Genomic DNA, 23709 nt, shown 5'->3' on the forward strand with positions numbered 1-23709 from the left:
GTTTATTTCATGAACAAATATTTAAGGGCAAATTGAAGTTTATTTCGCGCGTGGACGGATGGAGTAATAAAAGATACTCCATTTAACAAGGGTTCACTCATCCAATTAGGGTTTATAATTATTTTTTTATATTTATTTGAATTAATAATTGATTATTTTGGTTAATTAATTCAAAATTAAGGTATATAATTTTTTGAAGTAATTTTTAGTGATAAATATTAATTAGAGTTCATAATATAATAATATTTTTTATTTTTACAACAAAACTATACTAATAGAAAAAGAGCCTAAGCATTCTATGAGACAACTTGTGAATTGCCTATTTTACCCCTCTACATATTTTATATTATACATAGTTATAATCTATTTAATATATATTTATTATAAACCAAATCTCCTCTACCCTGCTATAACCACGTTCCTCACCCATTCAGCAACGTGTATTATCTATGAACCAAATCTCCTCTTCCACATCACCAATGAATACGTATTGCATTAGAATTCTATTCCTCTTCCACATGCAACGGCATCCTCTTCTTCCTCGCCAAAACCCGCCCCCCTTCGGCTTCCGATCTCGACGACGCGCTGCACAAGAGAATCAGCAACGGCCTGCAATTAAGTAGAGACGGAGGCACAAACCCTTTCAAACAACCATATAACGGTGGAGTTTTTCACCGCTGCTCTTAGTCTTTGTCTGGTCGCCGCCTCCCCTCTTCGAAGGCCGTTTGAGGTTAGTTTTGATTCTCGACTGTGCTCAGTCAGGCCACACCATCGCATACAACCTCTTCGAAGACAACATGGGTGGCCTCTCAGCTCCATCACCACCAAATACAATATAATAGTATATGTTTTGAGATATTCATGCTTTGCCGCCGCTCTGAGCCTCCAGTCCGCCGTGCTTCACCGCCGCTCTTAGTTTTTTTCCGGTCGCCGCCTCCCCTCTTCGAAGGCCGTTTGAGGTTAGCTTTGATTCTCGCTCCGTCTGTTCATAAGCATTATTAGAATACAGTGAATTCTCTTCCTTGAATCTATTATGTAAATCCTTCGAGTACTTAGTGTTATATGTATATGGATGTGGGACAATTTTATAATAATATATGATTTAGAAATCACTGAAGTTGAAATAAGGAGGAAAGTGGCATAGGATGATATACGCAAAAATTTATATGCATCCGAATATACGGTGCATCCACTCCAAATAGAATTAATTTATTAATTTTTAATCAAAACTTATTAAATATTTCAATTAAAATTTATTAGGGTGAATGAATTATGCATACGAATGTACTCGCGTGTCACATACAAGAGTGAAGGAAATAATTAAAAGAAAAATAGCACTTGAGATGGATAAAAGTGAGACATATTGTTTCTTTGAAACAAGGAACCGCAGATAGTTTATCTTGTTTTGTTGCTTCATGTTCATATTCTTGGAAGATGGTCAAAATAAATCTATATGCAATTTGCATATATTCAGTAGAAAGAATTGCAAGCTGCACGACGCTTCTAGAAAGTGCGTTATGGCTTCCATAATTTCATGGTGCAGTCTTCGCCATAGGTGGTGATGAGGTTTATGTGGGGATGGTGCATGAGTGATGCCAATCACATCCTTCTCATGTACCTGCCTAATTGTACAAGATTTACAAATTTATTGTAAATCTTATTTAGTTTTATATAGTCATAATTGAATTATTTATTGTACAAGATTTACAAATTTATGTGGGGAACCGTGACAAATTTATTGTACAAGAAAAAAATTATATTCCCAAATTATCTTATTTAGTTTTATATAGTCATAATTGAATTATAAATCAAACCTAATTTTCCATAAAAATTATGAGCCTTGCATTCACGGGGGGAACGGGGCAATGGCCCCACAGATTTACAAAAAATTAAGAGTATATTTATATTTATATTTATATATTGCAGCTAATGAGGTATATAGACAAAGAAAAAATCTACAAAGGCAAAAGAAACGTAAACGAAATGCAAGTGATTTGAATTGTAAGTATTACATTCTTTTAAGATAAAAATACATTTAATACATTATGATAAGCTATCAATGTTTTTTTAATTATATATTTTTATCTATTTAGGTTCATTGCTACATGAATTGAAAAATGTGTCTGATTGCATTCATTGTGGTGCAAGAAGATTTGAATATGAACCTCCTACTTTTTGTTGTGATAATGGAAAAATTAAACTTGCATTTTCTGAAGTTCCCCCGGAGTTGGATGAATTGTTTACAGCCCAGTCAGAAGAAGCTATTAATTTTCAGAAGGAATATTCGTGCTTATAATAGTATATTCTCATTTACTTCGTTCAGTGTAAAATTGGATAAATAATTGGCATCTTCAAGACGAGGAGTTTATTCTTTTCGAGCGCAAGGCATGGTACATCATGATCTTCACAATATACGTCTCCAACGTTTTTTCAGCTATACTTTTATGACATACAAGTGAGGTTGAGAACAGAATTAACATAATGCAAAATTAAGTTTTGTTAGAAGCAGTTAGTTGTACAGATGCTCATGAAAATTTTAGAGATCAACCCGTATGCAAAATTCTTTCGAAGATTGAAAGATTATCCTTCAATGGGCAATGTTCAGCTTCATATTTCTAAAGATGTCAACTTAGATCAACGAGTATATAATTCTCCACATGCAGATCAAAATTCTCCACATGCAGTTATATGGGTTGAGGGAAATAATGAAAATATCCCATTGGAGCGGGACATTGTAGTTCATGCTCATTCCGGCGACAGACATAGAATAAAGTATTATTATGGACGTTATGATCCATTGCAATATCCACTTCTTTTTTCAATGGGCAGAATATGTTGGCATCAAAACATTAAAAAGATAGTTACTCTTATATAAATGAAGCATTCGACGAGATCGAGTATAAAATACCATATAATTTTGTGGAGTTCAACGATGTGGAACAAAAGCTTGACAAGGAATAAGAGTTTGGTAAGTGAAATTAGTTTAAAATATTCCTTCAAATAAAACATACATTAAAATCTAAATATATAATTATATGAATAAAAACAAAAAATATTGTCATATATATTTCTGGAATTTTAGTACAAGTACAAAAAAGTCAACAAATTCCTATCAAAGGAGTGATCAAGGCTGTGAGAAACATAACTCTTATGAACAAAAAGTAAGTTCTTTATTTATTATTCGCATCCATATTTCAATTTTCAATGCATATATATAGTATAGGCATATGTTATTTTTATTTAATGTTTCATATACTATAATTTGTTCATAACCTTAGAAAAGTAACTATAATTGAATTTACTCAATATTTCTTGTAGATCTGAAATTGTAGAAATATCTTTATGGGAAGATATGGCAAAAAATGAAGGAGATGACCTTGAACAAATAATTGCACAGAAGCCAACTGTTGCGATTTCCTATGTCGTAGAAAAAAGGAAATTTGGTAACAAACATATATATTATATATATTTTCTTAAAATAATACTTACTTTTTTTTACTTGTAAAATACTACATACTTAATAATATATTTTATATATATATTATTTAGGTGGTATACTCTTGCAAAATACAATGAAATCCGTCTTGCAAATTACACCAACATGCAAAGAGATTCAGCCGATGCAATCATACGTATCAAAAAACAAATAAATTATATATTTAAAAAAAAATCTAACATATCATTTAACATTATATACAGGTGTTCTGATGTTGATGATGATGCATTAGCAATTGCTAAATTAACAATGACACAAAAAATAAAACAAGCAAAGGAAGTCACTCTTAAATATTTCAGAGACAATCAACATTTATTATTAGAGGTACGATATTTAAATAAATTAATGATGCATTTCAAAAGTTCATAATCGACTATTTCTATAATATATTATTTTTTGTCATATATTAGGGTGTTTTGTACTATTACTTTACGGGAATTATTGACAAAGTTGAAAATAAAGCAACAATATGGTATGATTCTTGTAAAAATTGCAACACATCTTTCTTCAAAATTGATGAGAGTGCAATATGCAAAAAATGCAATGAAGAAGTTCTTGAGACGTTGCCCAGGCAATTATCAAATTTAAAACTACTACCAATTGAAAATTAGTTAATGACACAATAACAAAAATATAATAATTTTTATCATTTTATATAATTCTACATATAGAATCACAATAATTTTTATCATGTTATACAAGGCGACTGATGCACGTGTTACACTATTCGATCAAGTGGCAAAGGTATATGTAGGATGCTCCGTGGATGAATATCTTTCTTCAATCAAAGAGGTAAATTAAGATTTCTTACTTAAACACTTACTATAATTTAAATTGTTAATATTACAAAATTCGATATTACGTAATTATAACAATTATATATTTTCACAGGGTGAAACAGACTCCACATACTATAGAGGATTAAGCACACAAGCGTACACAGAAATGTGCTTCATGACGATTGCTCAAGTCTATAAAATTCGATCAACGAGGAAATCTCAATATCGTAGCAAATGCAATCCAAAAAATGCAACCAATGGAAAGCATCGATGTTGGAGATATTGAAGAAGAGCCGACTCAAGTGGAGGAAAAGAAACATTCACCCGAGAAATCAAAAAAGAAAATTCCATCTAAAAAGAAAAAATCTACGATGGAGTTGTAGCCCACAGAATCGCAAAAGAAAAAAAAGAAGGGTAACCAAGAAAAAGTTTGATGACTACATTGACATTACAAGTGACGACGATCTGCCACTGAACAACATTCTGTTGCAAACCAAAAATAAGAACAAAAGATCCTCAATCGTCAAAATCAAACAAGAAAAAGATTTAAAATTCGTCTTGCTCCGTACTTAGATAATTTAGGATGTTTTTTCATAGATTTATTTGCATTTTTATTTAGTGGTATATTATGAATATTACTTTATTACATTTAAATTTATTCATTAATAGTTGCATTGGTTCCTTTTTTAAATACAATTATAGTCAAATGAATTAATACAAATATTCAAAACTATATAAAAATATCTATGAATTTTATTTACATAGTAAAAATCATACGTATTTAACGTGCATCGCACGTTCTTCTTGCTAGTAATTATAAAATAGACAAATTAAAAGTGGTACACGACTCTTAAATTTTTATTTTTGGACCCCACCGTATCCCTTATTATTTGAACAAAATTTGTCGGGACAAAATACGGCTCTTCTAACATGTGATGGATCAGCAGAAATGGTGCGTCGCTCTTCAAATTCAAACCATCTGTAATATGCTACACACTGTTTGCGTGATTGTGAGCAGAAGCAGCACTGCACCAACAATTAGAGAGAAAATATGCCAAGGACTACTTAAATAATTACGCCTCAACGTGGCCATCCACCTATTCCTTCTTTTCCTGCAATGCTTTTCCACATTCTCAATCATCTCCGCATAGCTTGTGTTAGGCACAACAATCGAATCAGCCAGCTTGTTCACCATCTTCGCCACGGCTTCCACATCGCCCAACCAGTTCTCCACGATTTCGTTGCGCGACAGTATCTCCACATCCTTGGAGGAATCAACAAGGTCGTCCAGGAACGAGACATAATCCGTCACGAAATTGCCCTCATCGTGCCCAAAGTAGTGCTCGTACGCGATGAGATTCCGGAGGAACGACTCGGTCCTGTCATCGACCCTCAGAGGCGCCATGGTCATCACCCCGTTTTCGAACTTCACGTCGAACAACGCAGCTTCTGGCTTGGATATCTTGAACCTGACATTAGCCTCTTCAAGCCTTGTCGCGCTTTTCTTGAACTGCAACCCCTTATCCTTATCCTTTTCCTCCGTGCCCGTGCCGGGGTGAAGCCAACTACGATGGACATTAGCCTCTTCAAGCCTTGTCGGGCTTTCCATGAACTGCAACCCCTCTTCAAGCCGGGGGCAAGCCATAACCCTGCCCGTGCCGGGGGGAAGCAGATGGACATTAGCCTCTTCAAGCCTTGTCGGGCTTTCCATGAACTGCAACCCCTCTTCAAGCCGGGGGCAAGCCATAACCCTGCCCGTGCCGGGGGGAAGCAGATGGACATTAGCCTCTTCAAGCCTTGTCGGGCTTTCCATGAACTGCAACCCCTCTTCAAGCCGGGGGCAAGCCATAAGCAGTTCCGCCGTGCCCGTGCCGGGGGGAAGCAGATGGACATTAGCCTCTTCAAGCCTTGTCGGGCTTTCCATGAACTGCAACTCCTCTTCAAGCCGGGGGCAAGCCATAAGCAGTTCCGCCGTGCCCGTGCCGGGGGGAAGCAGATGGACATTAGCCTCTTCAAGCCTTGTCGGGCTTTCCATGAACTGCAACTCCTCTTCAAGCCGGGGGCAAGCCATAAGCAGTTCCGCCGTGCCCGTGCCGGGGGGAAGCAGATGGACATTAGCCTCTTCAAGCCTTGTCGGGCTTTCCATGAACTGCAACTCCTCTTCAAGCCGGGGGCAAGCCATAAGCAGTTCCGCCGTGCCCGTGCCGGGGGGAAGCAGATGGACATTAGCCTCTTCAAGCCTTGTCGGGCTTTCCATGAACTGCAACTCCTCTTCAAGCCGGGGGCAAGCCATAAGCAGTTCCGCCGTGCCCGTGCCGGGGGGAAGCAGATGGACATTAGCCTCTTCAAGCCTTGTCGGGCTTTCCATGAACTGCAACTCCTCTTCAAGCCGGGGGCAAGCCATAAGCAGTTCCGCCGTGCCCGTGCCGGGGGGAAGCAGATGGACATTAGCCTCTTCAAGCCTTGTCGCGCTTTCCATGAACTGCAACCCCTTATCCTTATCCTTTTTCTCCGTGCTCGTGCCGGGGGGAAGCCAACTACGATGGACATCAGCCTCTTCAAGCCTTGTCGCACTTTTCATGAACTGCGACCCCTTATCCTTATCCTTTTTCTCCGTGCCGCGGGGAGGCAAATTACAATGGATGAAGTGAAGCAAATGCTTCACCGGACGAGGAGCTACGCTCGCTTGTCCTTTATAGCCTTTCCAAGGATACAGACCGCGGAAGAATTGCCCGAGAAGGTACGGCAACCTACTATGCTGGCCGGGAGCCACAATCATGTCGAACAGCTCGCACAAGACGAAGAATGGGAGTTGATTCTCGAAGAGCATTAAATCGCGCTGCACGCTAATAATCATCCAGTCCATTTGGAAGATGGGATCATTCTCCTCCCTCAGGTAGCACTTCAGTAATAACTCAACGATGAAGCATCCATCTAGTACAAGCATTTGTATGAACTCGCTCGGGCTCAGGCTTGTAGGCGCATCTGCGTAACATTTTCTTGCTTCGGCTTCCAATCTGCCCACACATGCTGCGTAGCTTTGCACATTGTTGGAAGGTTTCCTTCTGATGAGGTGCTGGAAGTAACGTAGCTTGTGATCTTCCATCATTTTTAGATGATCCTTGTTGTGGTGATAAGGACCAATAGCGATCACCTGGGGCTCGTAAGCATTGGGGTTCACGTTCCGTAAATGTTCATGAACTCTGTAGATTGTGCATTCTGATTTTGCCTCCACGTTGAGTTTCGTCAGTTTTTCATTCAAGCTAGCGCAGCAGGCTTGCGTTGTGCTGTTAGGATCCATATATATCATATAACGTTGAGAAATTTCTGTAACATTAAATTAATAACATTCTGCATTAATGTAGAAAACGAAATGAATGGTGGAGGCATGTCCATACACATCCAGGTAGTTGATAGTTGAGGTGTGTTCGTTATAGTACAATTAAAACCCCTACCTACCCCCACCGACTCCTGACAATGGATCCTGCTTGGTCCAGATCCAGATCCGAATTTTCTAACTTAGGTCCAGATCCATTGGATTCAAAAAAATAAGATCCAGACCCAGATCCATTAGATCCACAGGGTCTCGGGTCCAGATCCAGATCCATACTTTTTACTCTTTTAAAACATTTTTAAATATTAGTATAAAATTTCATAATAAGTAAGAATATGATATTCAAGTACTAAATAATAGTATATTAGTAGATACACACTTATTTTAATTGTATATATAAAAAGGGATGAAAAATTAATTATCATATCATTACAATCAATTTTATCTCTATCTTCATCACAATATTCAGTACCAATGGAACAATGTGTATTCCATTTTTACATTGAAAAGAAAAAAAAAAAAAAATAATAATAATAATAATAATAACAGCAACAACCAAAATTTAAATTAAGATAAAATAAAATATTATTTTTAATAGAATTATATACATTATTTATGAAATAGATGTTTAGATTGATAATAGATCTTTAAGGTAGAGTTTGATAAAAATAAAATAAAATATATATTTTTTATATATAACCAGATCCGTGGGCCGGATCTGGGTCTCAAAACTTTTGCTCCAGATCCATATCCGCAAATCTTAAGAGTAATCTAAATCCGATCCAGATCCATTGGATCCATTTTTTACAAGGTCCAGATCCTGTAAAAACAGGATCTGGATTTGCGGATCTGGACCGGGTCCAGGATCCATTGCCATCCCTAATGCCCCATTCCTTTCCCTTTTTTCTTCTTTCTTCCCCACCCTACCTCCCCCTTCTCTTTCCCCCATTTCCCCTACAATTTTTTTTTTTTTTTTTAAAAAATTTTAGGCGAGCGTGTAGCGCACGCCCATGCCTCCCCCCCATCATCCCGAGTCTCAGCAACATACCGGCGTCGCACCGCCGCGGTTCTTCAGCGCACGGTGCGGCCGAAATACCGGATCGATCCGGGGCGAAAACTCGACCATTGGAGATGCTCTAAAAGAGTTTTCTATGTTAATCCTACCCTATATATATATATATATATATATATATATATATATATAGAGAGAGAGAGAGAGAGAAAGGTTAAACAGAGAATGTTAAATATTTAGAAAATAGAGAATTCGTGAAATAAAAACGAACAGGTCTACAATTTTTACGAACAAATCAATGTACCGCATGAACAACAATTTGCCCTGGGTTCGAATCCTGCTAGTGACGAGTTTTTCTCTTTTTTTACTAAATACGGCTGTTCGTTAGTTATATTGATCTGTTCGTAAAATGTATAGACTTGTTCAAAATAAAATATATAATAATTCTTTGTTTAACTTGACCCTATATATATATATATATATTGTAAATCACGAAGATAACAATTGCTAAAAAAAAGTGTGTTTATTGTCTATTGAAATTAGGTAGAGCAAACTTACTTGACCATGATTGGCTGTGGATGAAGTAGTACTAAGCAGTAAGCAGCTGCTGGTTGGTTTCAAGAGCAAGTAATATATCTTGAGGGGAATATACACTGATCAATATCATAGATTTCACCTCAGAAGTTAGTTGGCTATTCTGAATTTCTACCCATTGCCTTGAGTTCTCTTGGAACACAGGTATTATGTATATATATACATGTATCTGTGTGGTTTGCATTTCACAACTCATCTTCATAAAATTCAACTTGCATTTAATGTCTACCAGCTTGCGTGTATATATAGTTGGCATTTAATGTCTACAAGCTTGCTAGGGTCAATGCAAAGTCGTCGTTCGCGTGCAAGCACCACATACAATCTAGTCTAGTACTTATATAAAAGCACAGTTTTGGGCTGAATATTTTTCCCGCCAATGCATACCATTGATTACTGAGATTTGTTCTTGGAGAACAAGCATGCTTAGCCTCCAAGTTTTGCCACTCTAAAAATATGACCGATATTTACAATCAAACGACACCCTCTCTCATAAATTATGGCTTTCTAATCCAACCATCTGAATTTATCAACAATCATCCTCCGTCGTATCGCTGCTGCCACGAAACATTAGATTAAACATACGCGAAACATTCGATTAAACATATGAATCATCAATTCTGCAGATATTTGAGTGTAACTACATTTTATATTGGTTTTTTTATATAATCCTCTTTTAATTTTAATTATTTTTATATATTACTTGAAAGTTGGATCTATATTTAGGTCGATTTAATAATAGTTCTTTTTCATACGTAACAACTAGGACTTTTAATTTCAGGTTATTTAATCCAATTAAAGATTCAAAACTATCATGTTATATATGGGTTGTTGATTTCAATAAAACACAAAATATGAGTTATCGAATACTCCATTATACATCCCTCAAAAAAAAAAAAAATCTCCATTATACATAATTCATAAACTTTTCTTCTTCTATCTATTATAGCTAATTTTATTTACTATAGATATGGTTCAAATATTTTTTTTTTTTTTTAATTGAAATGTAAACTTCTTTCAACAAAAGTCGAACAAAATAATTATCCAATATGCAAAAATCTGCATAAAGATACAGTAGATAAAGAGTCTTTACTAGATTTGTAGCAGAGCTAAGAAAAGTAACTAATAGAACCACAACACCAAAACTTCAGAAATGCAAATATTTTTCCTTTCCAACATGAAGACGACTTCCCTCATAGACCTCTTAACAGGGACCCAAGTAGCTAACCTAGCCAATGCACAAGCACTCGAGTCTCTGGTTGCCCGTCCACCATGCAGAGTTCTTACTTCAGAGGAATGAAACGGGAGGAGTGGGTGGCACCAATACCAGGCCTACCATGCTTGACTGGTTTGTATGAGATAGAGAACTCAGCAAGGTAATGCCCAATCATCTCGGGCTTAATTTCAACAGGGTTGAAGGTCTTTCCATTGTACACTCCGAGAACACTTCCTATCATCTCAGGAACAATGATCATGTTCCTCAGGTGGGTTCGGACTAGAGCGGGCTTCTCACCTGCTGGGGCTTCACGTTTAGCCTTGCGCAACTTCTTGATCAAGGCCATGGGCTTCCTCTTCAAACCTCTCTGGAAGCGTCTTCTGGCGCGGGCATTAAAAAGCTTGACGAGCTCATCAGTCGACATATCAAGCAGAGCATCGAGATCAACGCCGCGGAAGCTGAACTTCTTGAATGTTCTCTTCTTCGGCTGCCCAGCCGCTACCTCGGGGTCGACGTCCGCCATGGTTGCCGGTGGAGATTGCTGAACTACGGCGTGAAGGTGTGTGCTAGTGTGAGCTCCGCAGCTAGGGTTTCTGACAGTAATTCTAGATATGGTTCAAATATGATAAATGTAATAATGATATAAATTACAACCATCAAATAAAATTGAATGTTTAACGGGTTAGTTTGTACTCCCTCCGTCCACGAAAAAACTTCCTATCTTTTCTTTTCGGGACGTCCACAAAAGAACTTCCTACCTATTTTTGGACTATACCCCACCACTTATAATCATTTTACTTTTCACTTTTCACAACTCCCAATATTAATTATAATACATTTTCACCACTCTCAATACACTCAACTACCTTTTATCCACTCTCAATACACTCAACAATAATTTTTCTTAAAACTCGTGCCACTGCCTCCTAGAAAGTTCTTTCATAGACGGAGGGAGTGTATTAGAAAAAATATAGGTAAAATAAAATATATATATATATATATATATATAAAGATATATATAAAGAGAATATTCTTTTAAATCATGGATTATGATTCCAAGTAAACCATACAAATTCAATTTTAATAATGAAGATACATGCACATAATTTTAATAAATTTTTGGGAAAGTAGTAATGTAAATTAAAATTCATTTAGTTATCCAATATGTAAACCAGGGGGCTTAGCCCACTGGCCACCGGGTCCTCACTTAAGTGAAGTGACCCGGGTTCGATCCCTCTTGGGAGCGAATTTGGATATTGGAGATATGAATTTGGATATTGGAGATATAAGGTGGATTTTGGTGAATGAGAGAGATAAGGTGGTTCTTGGAGTGGATAGGGAACTAATTACTAACATCTAACATGACTTTGCCCGATCAAAAAAAAAAAAAAAACTTTTGTATAAGATGAAAATTTTGAAATTTATTATCCAATAATTCATCTTTGCTTATTTACAATAATAAAAATATATAAATAAATTTGAATAGTATAAATAAAAAAAAATCATATATTTTGAAAAAAAAACAATTTATAAAAAATTGAATTGAATAAGGATGGTGCATGAATAGTACCATAAGATTTTTAAATTAAATTTTAAGACTTAATTTTTATTAACTGAAAGGAACGAAACTCTAATCTATACTAATAGAAAAAGAGCCTAAGCATTCTATGGGACAACTTGTGGATTGTCTATTTTACCCATCTCCATATTTTATATTATGTATAGTTATAATGTATTTAATATTAGATTAAGCACGTTCCTTTATGTTTATTGGAATTAATTATAAAAGAATCCTAATTCAACTCAAACATGGAAGTAGTGGCGGAAGTTTCTATTAGATTACTCCTAATATAATATTCTACTTAAATTTCTTTTTCATTCTTATCATATTCTATTAGATTACTCCTAATCTAACCTCATCGTCACTTCTTTTCCTCTTCAACATCTTGCTCTCTTTCGTGCTTCGCTCCCTCGGCGCTGCGCTCCGATCAGCAATTTCTTGCCTGGTCTACCAGCGTCGTGCATTCGTAAGCAATAAGATTTTGTTTTTCTCCTCCCGTCTACACCAGCTCCGATCAGGTTCTCCTCACTCGCTGCTCTGAGCCTCCAGTCTACCTTGCTCTCTTTCGTGCTTCACCACCGCTCTTAGTCTTTCTCCGGTTGCCGCCTCCCCTCTTCGAAGGCCGTTTTAGGTTAGTTTTGATTCTCGCTCCGTCTGTTATAAATTATTGCAATGCTAATTAACGTCACTTTCCAATTTGTAAGCAGACATGTTTAGATACTTTAACCATATTACATTCCAATGCTCACAATCTTATGCATTATTCTTTGAGTGATATCTCTGATCATTACACATCAAATTTTCTATTAAAATGCAAAAAAAAATCATGTCATTCGTCGAAATAAAATTAACGTTATTTTACTAATAAAAATTGAACGTGTTAATTTGTTTTTAACAATTAATCATTAATATTAATTTTAAAATGACTATACTAAGTTTAAATTTTTGAAGTGTTGGTCTTATTTTGGTGACCTGCAGCTAAAATAAAAGTAGAGATTAATTGTTTGGAAGGAATCTATAAAAGTAGTTGGCGTTTTTTCTAATTTATGCATTATTATGAGTATGTTTTAGTCTTACTATCAATTTAAATTTACTATGAATAGATCTATGACTTTGCACTTGAAAGTTGAAACTACGACACATGTATCCAAAGGTTTCGAATGTTCAGTTATGTCCTCAAATTTTTGTTTTGGTCATTTAGGCTGATTTATAAGTTATATGCAATTTTTTGCAGAATGAAGGCATGTCTAAACTGTTGCTAAACCTCAACTAAATGAGGTTTAGCAATACAAAAATGTCATCTCAATATTTCTGAGCTTCAATTCTGTTCAAACGCAGAAGATAAAGAAAAACGCAACAGAGAAAGAAAATCAGAGGCTAATATGTTGTGGATTTCTATTACAATTCTAATTCTAATATTGTGGATTTCTATATATCACAAGTCTTTGATCTATTAAATTATTTTATTCTTATCCTAACCATATTTACAAAATATTTTGGGATTCAATAAATGTAAGTTTGGGATAGACATCCGAACATCCATAGATTGATCCAACGGCTAACACAGCTTGGTGTAATCGAATATATTAAGATATTATTTTTGTTTTTATTTTTTAAAATATTGAGACATCATATTAGAATTTAAATGAGCCAAAATAATTAAGAGTATTATATTTAATTTATTATTTCTTAGACAATTTGATCATTAATTTTATCACACATTTTTTTACTTGTAATTTTATCACATAATTAATTATTGGTTAATTACATATAATTTTACTTCTACTTCATTAGCAAGAACCACTGATTCTACTTCATTAGCAAGAACCGTAACTGCAAGCGATATTATCTCCAATGAAGAACAAGGTATGTCTATTAACTTTTTATAAATTGATTGATGATTAAATTAGCTAAGTATCATATTTTATATTTTTATAATGTTTATAATTGATTTTACTAATTTGATAAATTGAAGTATTAAACTTTTGGATAATTTTATTCTTCTAAAGTTCTATTATTCCAATCATGACATTATAATTCGCTATGAGTAGAGAACATTCTTTTCATTCCCACCCATTAATTAACTTTAGCATACTAATCATATAAACAATAATATAAATTGATTTTCAGAATTTTACAATTACAAATTGCAAATATTTATGCTCCACCTTAGCTTAAGGCTATTTACTTCTCTCATTATGCATATGTCTTAATAAAATCCCTACTTAATCATAATCTATAAATCCTACCTATGAATGAGCTGAATCGATAAAGTGTTGATTTGTATTTAGAGTGTTTAGGTGATAATGAATATATTTAATTAATTTTTTTTAACATAAATTGAATTGAAAATCTTTTAGTTGTTAATTGGTTTGAGATTCTTTTATATAATTAAGCAATTGTTGACATATATATTTATTTTGTATATTGTTGTTGTATTTATTTCATTTCACTAATCACTATAATATAACTTTTTTTATTTTTATATTGTATTTTTCTATGTTTTTAGGTGTTAGAAGACAAAACGTTAAGAAGGTATCATACCGAGAATATATTTGTTATAAGATACAGATTAGAAATCCAAGACAATCCATACTCTTATTAGCTGGAAGATTATTACAGCAATACATAGTGGATATGTACATAAAATTGGAGACAACAAGATTGGATTTTTTTCGTCAAAACCAATCAAGTATGAGAGCAGAATTGTATCAAGGAATTGTGGATAGTGTCTTTAATGGAGAATTATTAAAATAGGATTATATAAAAAGGAAAAAAGAAAAACAAGAAAACCTAAACCCTTGAAAGCACAGAAAAGCAGACTAAGGGTCGAGCCTCATTAAAACCTCAGTATGAGGAAAAAGAGTACTCGTCTAAGATGAAAAAGTGTCAGAAGCTGAGTTGGGAGAATCTCAGAAACTCCGGCCGAACCATCGTTCCTAGAAAATCCCGGCTTCTCAACACAAAGAGAAAACAAGAAGAAAAATAAAAGCAAGAAAGAACCAACAACCAAGAAAGTAACACCGAAAGCTGTCATAGGAGGGAAACCGGCCGGTAATACGCCGTCGCCGATTTCCTCCTCCAGCCATCGATCGACAACGAGTGCCACACCAAAAGCTGTCATAGAAGGGAAATCGGCCGGTAATACGCCGTCGCCGATTTCCTCCTCCAGCCATCGATCGACAAACACACTAAAAGTTGTCATAGAAGTGAAATCAGCCGGTAAAACGCCGTCGCCGATTCCCTCCTCCAGCCAACGATCAACAGAGGCAAAGGGACCAAGCAGCCGATGATACGCCGTCGCTGCAGGCCCTTCTTCCTCCAAAAAACTCCTTCCAATCGATCCATGAGAAACAAAGATCAGATTGTTGCCGGCTACAATCTTCCCCCAACAACTCACACCAGACGACAAGGCGATCAAATCAGACGACCACCCGAAACCCAAGCCCGCCCACCAGCTGTTTGAAAAAAGTTCACGGTGAAACCAAAACGAAAAATCCTTATACCGCCGGGGATCACACATCTGCTCCATATTCTGCTGCAGATCACACCACTGAACAAGTAGCAACTCTTGCTCGAGGAAAAAGAAACTCCAATCCGGCCTCCTGATGAACAAAACCCGTGCAGAAACCTGCCCTCCATCTGTTCGACAAAAACCCGCATCCAAGAAACGCACCAGAAGCCCCCTGAGCAAACCGAAACAGCAGCGCGAAAAGAAACCGCAACTGCAACCCGTGTCAAAACTTGATCCTAACATGGCTATGAGTCGCCATGTCCATGGCCACCACTTTTTTAATTTCGTCCCGGGCATAGGGCCACCATCCCTCAGGTCTAGCCTGATTCGCCATCAAGTCTGCCGCGCAATTTCCCTCACGAAAAATATGCGACACCTGCAACTGAAACTCCTCCAGGAGCTTAAGCGCCTTTCTCCAAGCCGCCATGAAACGCCACGGAACATCCAACGATCTAGAAGTCAACAGACGAACAATATAGGCCGAATCGCCTTCAATCCACAACATATGCCAGCCTCTATGATGTGCAATCATAATTGCATAAATTATCGCAAGAAGTTCTGCTTCAAAGGCAAATCCCGTTCCTCCTTTAAAGTGGAAGCAACCCCGGACCCAGCCCCAATGATCCCTAAAAACGCCTGCAGCAGCAATACTTCCCGGAGCTCCCATCGCTGACCCATCCGTATTGACTTTCATCCATTGACCCACCGGAGGCCACCAGTGAACATTAACCATAACCGGCGGAGGAGCCGCACGAGTAGCAACCCCAATACTTCTCAAAGTGAGATAATCTGACCAAGAATTATTAGAATTACCCATTTTAGAGAAATGAGCATCCATTTCTTTGAAAGCCACTTTGAGAAAACGGCTGAGATCCCTATGAGAGAAGCTTTTATCTTCAAAAATGATTTGATTGCGACAATCCCAAATTTTCCATAACAAATTTATAACCCCCGCTTTCCAGAAAGAAGTCACCAAAGAACTGAACTTAGCATTCCAAGCAGTGACTAGGAAATCATGAATGTCCGCATGATGCAGATAATCAGTCTTATGAAACCACTCCAGCAACTCATGCCAAGCAAGCTTAACCACCGAGCATATCCAAAACAGATGGCTAATAGTTTCCTCGTCCCTACCACAGAGGGCGCACCTATTCGGCCCAATCATCTTCCCATGACGAATCAAGAGATCCTGAGTAGGTAAGCGTCTATGGATTAACCTCCAAGTAAGAAGAGATCTGCGCTCCGGGATAAATTTCTCCCATATCCAACTCCCCCAACAAACTTTGGGGAAACAATGACTGTTGGCCGCAAACGCCGTAGCAGCCGAAACATTACCAGTAAGCGACGACTTCCAGAAACGTTGATCTTCCTCATCACCAAACGGGAGGAGTAGTATATCCACCACAATATCAGAACAATGAATAATAAAGTCCTCTGTGAAATGCCAGATCCCATCAAAAAAATAATCATCGATAGCTTGATTGAGGAACTCATGCATAAAAGTTGGAATCCTTAACTTATCAACCAGTTTGTAACCCAACCAGTCGTCTTTCCAAAAGTAAGTGGTCGAACCCTTGCCCACATAAGAAAAAGAGTTATCAACAAGTTGATTCACATGCTCTCGAATTCCCGTCCAGTAAGGGGAAGAGGCAATATTAAGCTTCGCGTAGCCAAAGATAGTGAGATAACGAGTACGCAGAACAGCAAACGCAAAATCCTGACCTTGGACCATTTTCCACGCCATTTTCATCAGACAACTCTTGTTCATTGTAGAGAAAGGTCGCACTCCCAAACCCCCTTCCACTCGAGGGGCACAAATCCGATTCCAACTGACCGGGCAGGAAGGTTTGATATCTACACTCCCGGTCCAGATGAAATTACGACACTTCTTATCCAAATTATAAATAAGAGATTTCGGCCATCTATAGATCATCATGGAATGAGTAACCGAACTTTGAATCACCGAGCGAACCAAACAGAGCCGTCCTGCCATAGAGAGCTGCAACCCTTTCCATCTTGCAAATTTATTAACGATTTTATCATAAATCGCCATAAAATAAGAAGCACGAATACGGCCCGTGAATAAAGGAACACCAAGGTAAGTAACCGGCAAACTTCCGATAGCAAAACCAAGCTCCCTCTGAATATTATTTCGTAAGGGGGTCGCCACCCTAGACGAAAAGAAGACATGAGACTTAACCGGATTGCAAATCTGCCCCGATAGCTCACCGTAAAGATTCAAGATTTCTTTGATCTTTTTGGCATTTCTAACCGAAGCTTTACAGAAAATGAGGATATCATCAGCATACAAAAGATGCGTGGGAAAGTGAGATCCTCGGCTAAAGTCCATGGGCACCAGGTGCCGAGAATGCACACAATTCAGGAAAAGATGGCTCAGGACGTCCTCAGCAATGCCAAACAGAATAGGTGAAAGGGGGTCTCCCTGGCGAACCCCCCTGGAGCAAGCAAAATAACCACTCAACAGACCATTATAAAGAATAGAAATGCGAGCCGAAGTGAAAATCACAGAAATCCATCTGATAAAGGTCTCATGAAAACCGTTGACCTGAAGCACCTGTAAAATGAACCCCCAGCTCATAGTGTCAAAGGCTTTGCTAATGTCAATTTTGCAAGCAAAATTCGAGCGCCGACTAGTTCTATTCATGCAATTAAAACCCTCAGAACCCAGCACAATACAATCATGAATATTGCGACCACTGATAAAACCAAACTGATTAAGAGAAACACAGACCGCTGCCACCGCACTCAATCTGGTAGCCAAAATCTTAGAAATGATTTTGAAAAAGAAGTTCGAGAGAATTATAGGACGAAGATCAGTCACCGTATCAACCTGATCTTTCTTGGGAATCAAAATCAACGTGCTGGCATTGCAGCCAGCAGGAAGGTAAGACCGTAAGAAAAAAGTCCGAACAGCGAGACAGATATCCTCTTTAATGATATTCCAACAATTCTGAAAGAAGAGACCCGAAAAACCATCAGGACCCGGGGCGCTAGAAGCGTCCATCCCAAACACCGAGGCCTTTATCTCGTCATCCTCCGGGATTCTGATCAAATTAGCATTCTGCTCCTCAGTGACACTATGATCAATAATAGCTTCCAACATGGTTCTGTCGTCACGACACGGACCCTCCTCCCTGAAAAGATTAGAAAAAAAATCAATAATATGATTCTTAATATCGTCCTTATCACTCGAAATCTGATCCCCAATGCGCAGATGATTCAGGCGCTGCTTCGGCTTCCTGAATTTGATGAGACAGTGGAAAAAAGAAGTGTTACGATCACCATCAGTCAACCACTTCGCTCTACTTTTCTGATGCAATAAACTGTTCTTTCTTTCCAAAATGATGTTAAGGCGCGCCTGAGCCTGTATCTCCTCATCAAAAATCGAATCCGAGTACCCATTTTGTGAAATACGCTGCTGAATCTCCAAAAGCGCAGCCTGATAAGCCACAATCTGATCATCAACATTCCCAAAAACCGTACGATTCCAGGTCTTAAGATCAGCACGGAGTCTTCTTAGTTTAAACATCACCTTGAAAATGGGACAACGGACGTCCACATCACCAGACCAAGAGTTATGAGTCAAGTTTTGAAAATCAGGGTGCAAAACCCACATGTTAAGAAACCGGAACGAACGCTTCCCAGGAGGAGCCGCGTCTCTACATTGAAGAACTAAAGCCGAGTGATCCGAAGTCAATCTAGGTAACGCATGAGTGACAATATTGGTCCACATGTCAGCGAAACCAGAAGAGAAAAGAGCTCGATCAAGCCTTGACTCAATATGCCGGGGAAGAAAGCGACGCCCCGACCAAGTAAAATGCAGCCCTGTCGTAGGCGACTCTATAAAATCAGCTTCCTCAATAAACTTACAGAAATCACGACAAGAGCTTCTACTAGGGGTCACCATGCTAATACGCTCATGGGCACCCTTCACGGCATTAAAATCGCCAATACAAACAGTGTTTTTGTGAATCACTGAGAGAAGATCCGACCAAAGAACGCGACGGGCCACCTGATCATTAGCACCATGTACAATGGCAACTCTAAAAATCCTCGAATTCCAGCTACAGTCCGCTACAATGGCTTGCTCGGAGGAGTGAATAATGTTAATGTTCACAGAAGGGTGAGCAATTAACCAAATATTAGGGCGACGCAAGAGCCTGCTATTTTGATGTCGTGGAACCATGTTAATCGACATCCAAAAACTTTGACGAACCTTAGGCTCGATCAAACCAATAATCATAGGGGAAAAAGAACTACAATGCTCTTTCAGTAAACGCTTTGATTCATCCGTAAAGCCACGGATGTTCCAAGCGATAATATTCATGGACTTAAGAAAATTGCATGGAGCGGGTCTCACCCGCCTCCACTTCGTCACTCCATCGTTTATTAACCACATTGTCCATAATTCGCATGCTACTGGTGTTGCTATAATCCACTATGTAGTCGTTAGGCTTGTGTCCTGCCTCTATAGAATTCCTCAACCTGCTTTTGATATTCTCCTCATGCTTTTTCAGAGCATTATTATGATTGCGCGCAATCTGGTCTTGCTTTCGCGGTCGCCCCCTTCTTTTAATGACCGTGTTCAACGAACTGTCAACAATCTGTATGACTTGTTTAGCTTTTTGTTGATTCCCCAAAGCTTCAACTGTCAAATTCATATCAATCATAGCATCAGAATTACTATGTTCATTAATCTCATTCAAAGGAGCCTCCATCGCAGAAAGGCCCAGGTTCATGTCAGACTTTGTAATCATCTTCCCATGTGGTCGATCCTCGTCATCGGAGGACTCCTCGATCACGTCTTCCACTTTCCCTTCCTCCAACTGTTCAGTGACAAGAGTGGCAGGTTCTCCCTCCTGCTCGCATTTCTCTTTATCAGGATGTTCCATAACCGAAACCTGCACAGCAACCTTCGCTGAAACCACAGACTACTTATCAGGAGCGTCAATTTCCTTTTCCTCAGAGGTCTGCTGTTGCATACCATGCTGTTCTTCCATTGAAGTGTGCTCCCCCTCCATGTTGTTCACATCGATCAGAGCAGAAAATCTGTTCTCCTGGACATGCATACCTCCCGTTTTATTCACTGTTTCCTCTTCCTCAGAGACCTGCTGTTGCATATTATGCTGCTCTTCCATTGCATTAAGCTCTCCCTCCATGTTAATCACATTGACAAGAGCAGAGAGTCTATTCTCCTGTACCTGCTTTCCTCCCGTCTTATTAACGGTTTTCCACTGCGGATCCTTGACCATAGGCTTCTCCACCACATCCGAGGGTTTGGATTTAGCGCCCCTTCGACATTTATCCACCGAGTGACCTGTAATCTTGCAACGAGTGCAAAACAAAGGAATAGATTCATAACAAAATTCCACCGGGAAAGAATAATCACCCCCATCAATGCTCATTGTCTCCGGCAAAGGTTGGGCCAAATCGACTTCAACAAGCATGCGCACGTAGCTTCCAACGTCCTCTGTCATGGAGATGCCATCAATTTTGAGAGGTTGCCCTAACCATCTTCCAATGCCTGATATCACTTCAGGATGCCAAAGCTCAACAGGTAAATAATAAATTCTTACCCAGATTTGAGCGATTGAGGAAGATTCTTTGTATGGGTCGAAGTAACGGACCCAGTCACGTAGACGAATTGATCCTACAGATAATTCCCATAAGAGTTTTTCTTTAGCAGCAGCCTTATCCTCCTGAGATTGAAATTTCAAGGTATAATATCCTTTACCCATAGGCATGAGGTGCCAGGGAGCGGAAGGTTTCCAAAGGCCTTGCAACTCTTCCTTTAGATCACGAGTTTGTCTTGGCTTATCACCTTTATTCAGCATCAATCTTCCAATAAGAGCGTGTTTGAACTTGTTCAGTTGGAACAGCTGAAGGTCACGAGGAATGACCAGAGTTCCTTGGTTGCCATGACGTATCGGTTGAAGGGCTTTAAATTTATGTGCCGGGATATCTTTCGGTCGCGTAGACTTGGGGGCTGTGACACGAGCGTAAGACGTCGTCGGAGTAACGCCTGTATTGCTATCAGGGACCGCTGTAGAAGTTCCCGTTCTGGTGTGAGCGTTGGAGATTATTGTCGGCGGAACTAGGGTTTTCGATGCCCCATCAGTTCGGGGTGAATGGGAAGGACGCAAAAGGTTAGAAGAAACCAAAGGAAGCTTGAGAGAACTTTTGTCCAGAATCTGGACCTGTTGGTCGGACTCCATTACCGGAAAGAAGAGGCAACGGCGACGATTAGGGTTACGTTCGGGAGAGAGGGTTGGACGTCATGCTTTTTCCATACATTCATAGTTCAATGTCTTTAATGGAGAATTAAGAGGGAATGAAATTGGCAAAAGAATTGTTCTACCAGCAACATTTACAAGAGGACCTAGAGATATGCGTCGTAGATATCTTAATGCATTGACATTAGTACAAAAATTTGGAAAACCAGATCTATTCATTACAATGACTTGCAATCCAGAGTGGAAAGAAATACAAGAAGCATTATATGATGGTCAAACAGTTTAAGATCGTCCAGACTTAACTACACGAGTATTTCGAGCAAAACTGCAAGACTTGAAAGATCAATTATTCAAGAGGAAAATTTTTGGACATGTAGCTGCACATGTTGATGTAGTTGAATTTCAAAAGAGAGGGTTACCACATATCCACATGTTGATAATTTTCAAGTCCGACTATAAGTTGAATACGACAAGTGAAATAGATAAGTTTGTAAGTGCCGAACTTCCCGATGAAGAAAACAATTCTGAATTGTTTAAATTGGTGAAAAAACATATGATGCATGGACCTTGTGGAGAGCAAAATCTAAATAATCCTTGTATGGTGAAAGAAAAATTCAAATGCCATTATCCACAACCATATTGTGTGCTTTAGAATCCTTGTATGGTGAAAGAAAAATGCAAATGCCATTATCCACGACCATATTGTGAAAGCACACAACAAGGTAAAGATGGATATCCAATTTACAGAAGAAGAAAAAATGGATCAACTATACGTGTTCGGAATGCTGACTTAGACAACCAATGGGTTGTACCATATAATGCACATCTATTGTCCAGATACAACTGCCATATTAATGTTGAGGTATGCTCTGGTATCACAGCTGTAAGTATTTGTATAAATATATCTATACGGGACATGATAAGGTGGCAGTTCATATAACCCAAGATGATGAGCCGCATCAAGTTGATGAAATCAAACAATTTCAAGACGCACGATGAGTATCTGCACAAGAAGCTTTCTCATGGACAATTATATGTTGCTCTATCACGAGGAACTTCAATGTCTATTACTAAAGTGTTGATTAAGCCGACCACGACAGATACAAGACAAAAGATGTTGTCTACACTCAAGTTTTGATCGCAGGTAATTTTTTAATTTTAAAAATATTTTATACTCCCTCCGTCCCCAAAATAAGTTCCTCTTTGGGGACGGCACGGGTTTTAAGAAAAAATGGTAAAGTGTATTGATAGTGGAGAAAAATATGTTATAATTAGTATTGGGAGTGGTGAAAAGGTGAAAAAATGTTATAATTAGTATTGGGAGTGGTGAAAAAGTGAAAAGTAAGAATAAATAAAGTATTATTAGTGGTGGGGGGTGTCCAAAAATGGAAAGAAAGAAAGAGGAACTTATTTGGGGGACGTCCCAAAAAGGAAAAAGAGGAACTTATTTCAGGGACGGAGGGAGTATATTGTTATTATGCATCGATAAAAGTATATTTACATGTTTAACACGACAACAAAATCATGAAGAATCAGAAAGATGCAATTGATTCGCATTGTGTTGAAGACACTCGACATGCAGCTGGAATTTCAAAATTTAATTTTTTTTGTTGTTGTTTTTGGAGATAACAATATGCATTTTTTATTTTTAAAATATTTGTTGATTTTAATATACATTTTTTAGTATGATTGTTAATTCGTTATTACATTTGAAAACATCGCGTGACAATCCATTTGAACTTCAAACTTTTGCTAAAAATTATAATTTAATTCATAATAAATACTACTCCCTCCGTCCACGAAATGAGTACCCATATTTCCTTTTTCGTCCGTCCATGAAATGAGTACCCATTTCCCTTTTTGGCAAGTGTACCCCACACATCTCTTTAATTAATACACTCAAAAAGTGGGACCCTTAAACTATTCACACTACACTCCATACATTTCTTAAA

General features: G+C 38.0%; 4 protein-coding genes and 1 long non-coding RNA gene across 5 annotated transcripts; 1 reads left to right on the forward strand and 4 right to left on the reverse strand.

Moving 5' to 3' along the window:
• Positions 1-280: 280 nt before the first annotated feature.
• LOC130995222 (uncharacterized) lies at positions 281-2375 on the forward strand. Its single transcript, XR_009092102.1, has 3 exons — positions 281-959; positions 1927-2001; positions 2094-2375. It is a non-coding gene; the product is annotated as an uncharacterized LOC130995222 (long non-coding RNA).
• Positions 2376-4986: 2611 nt separating this feature from the next.
• On the reverse strand, positions 4987-9361 carry LOC130995189 (uncharacterized). Its single transcript, XM_057920341.1, has 2 exons — positions 9180-9361; positions 4987-7562 (listed from the first exon to the last, which is right to left on the reverse strand). Exons 1-2 carry the CDS (start codon positions 9185-9187, stop codon positions 5246-5248), a joined length of 2325 nt encoding a protein of 774 aa, XP_057776324.1. The 5' UTR covers positions 9188-9361; the 3' UTR covers positions 4987-5245.
• Positions 9362-10416: 1055 nt separating this feature from the next.
• Positions 10417-11037, reverse strand: LOC130995218 (40S ribosomal protein S15-4). Its single transcript, XM_057920418.1, has one exon. The coding sequence runs from the start codon at positions 10949-10951 to the stop codon at positions 10496-10498; it is 456 nt and encodes a 151-aa protein (XP_057776401.1). The 5' UTR covers positions 10952-11037; the 3' UTR covers positions 10417-10495.
• A 2705-nt stretch (positions 11038-13742) lies between these two features.
• LOC130994532 (uncharacterized) lies at positions 13743-19851 on the reverse strand. Its single transcript, XM_057919577.1, has 3 exons — positions 15734-19851; positions 14993-15675; positions 13743-13822 (listed from the first exon to the last, which is right to left on the reverse strand). Exons 1-3 carry the CDS (start codon positions 19849-19851, stop codon positions 13743-13745), a joined length of 4881 nt encoding a protein of 1626 aa, XP_057775560.1.
• Positions 19852-20455: 604 nt separating this feature from the next.
• LOC130994533 (uncharacterized) lies at positions 20456-21739 on the reverse strand. The gene has a single exon (XM_057919578.1). It carries the CDS (start codon positions 21737-21739, stop codon positions 20456-20458), a length of 1284 nt encoding a protein of 427 aa, XP_057775561.1.
• Between the last annotated feature and the right edge of the window lie 1970 nt (positions 21740-23709).

The sequence above is a fragment of the Salvia miltiorrhiza genome, chromosome 7 (genome assembly GCF_028751815.1).
Source record: "Salvia miltiorrhiza cultivar Shanhuang (shh) chromosome 7, IMPLAD_Smil_shh, whole genome shotgun sequence".
Taxonomy (NCBI): Eukaryota; Viridiplantae; Streptophyta; class Magnoliopsida; order Lamiales; family Lamiaceae; genus Salvia; species Salvia miltiorrhiza.

Coding starts and splice junctions, on each gene's coding strand:
- LOC130994533 (XM_057919578.1), bottom strand. CDS start 21,739: ATGGAGTCCGACCAACAGGTCCAGATTCTGGACAAAAGTTCTCTCAAG.
- LOC130994532 (XM_057919577.1), bottom strand. CDS start 19,851: ATGAATATTATCGCTTGGAACATCCGTGGCTTTACGGATGAATCAAAG. Junction 15,676..15,733: donor CATAGCCATGTTAGGATCAA/GTTTTGACACGG, acceptor CGGTTTGCTCAG/GGGGCTTCTGGTGCGTTTCT. Junction 13,823..14,992: donor TGTTACTTTCTTGGTTGTTG/GTTCTTTCTTGC, acceptor TATCGCTTGCAG/TTACGGTTCTTGCTAATGAA.
- LOC130995218 (XM_057920418.1), bottom strand. CDS start 10,951: ATGGCGGACGTCGACCCCGAGGTAGCGGCTGGGCAGCCGAAGAAGAGA.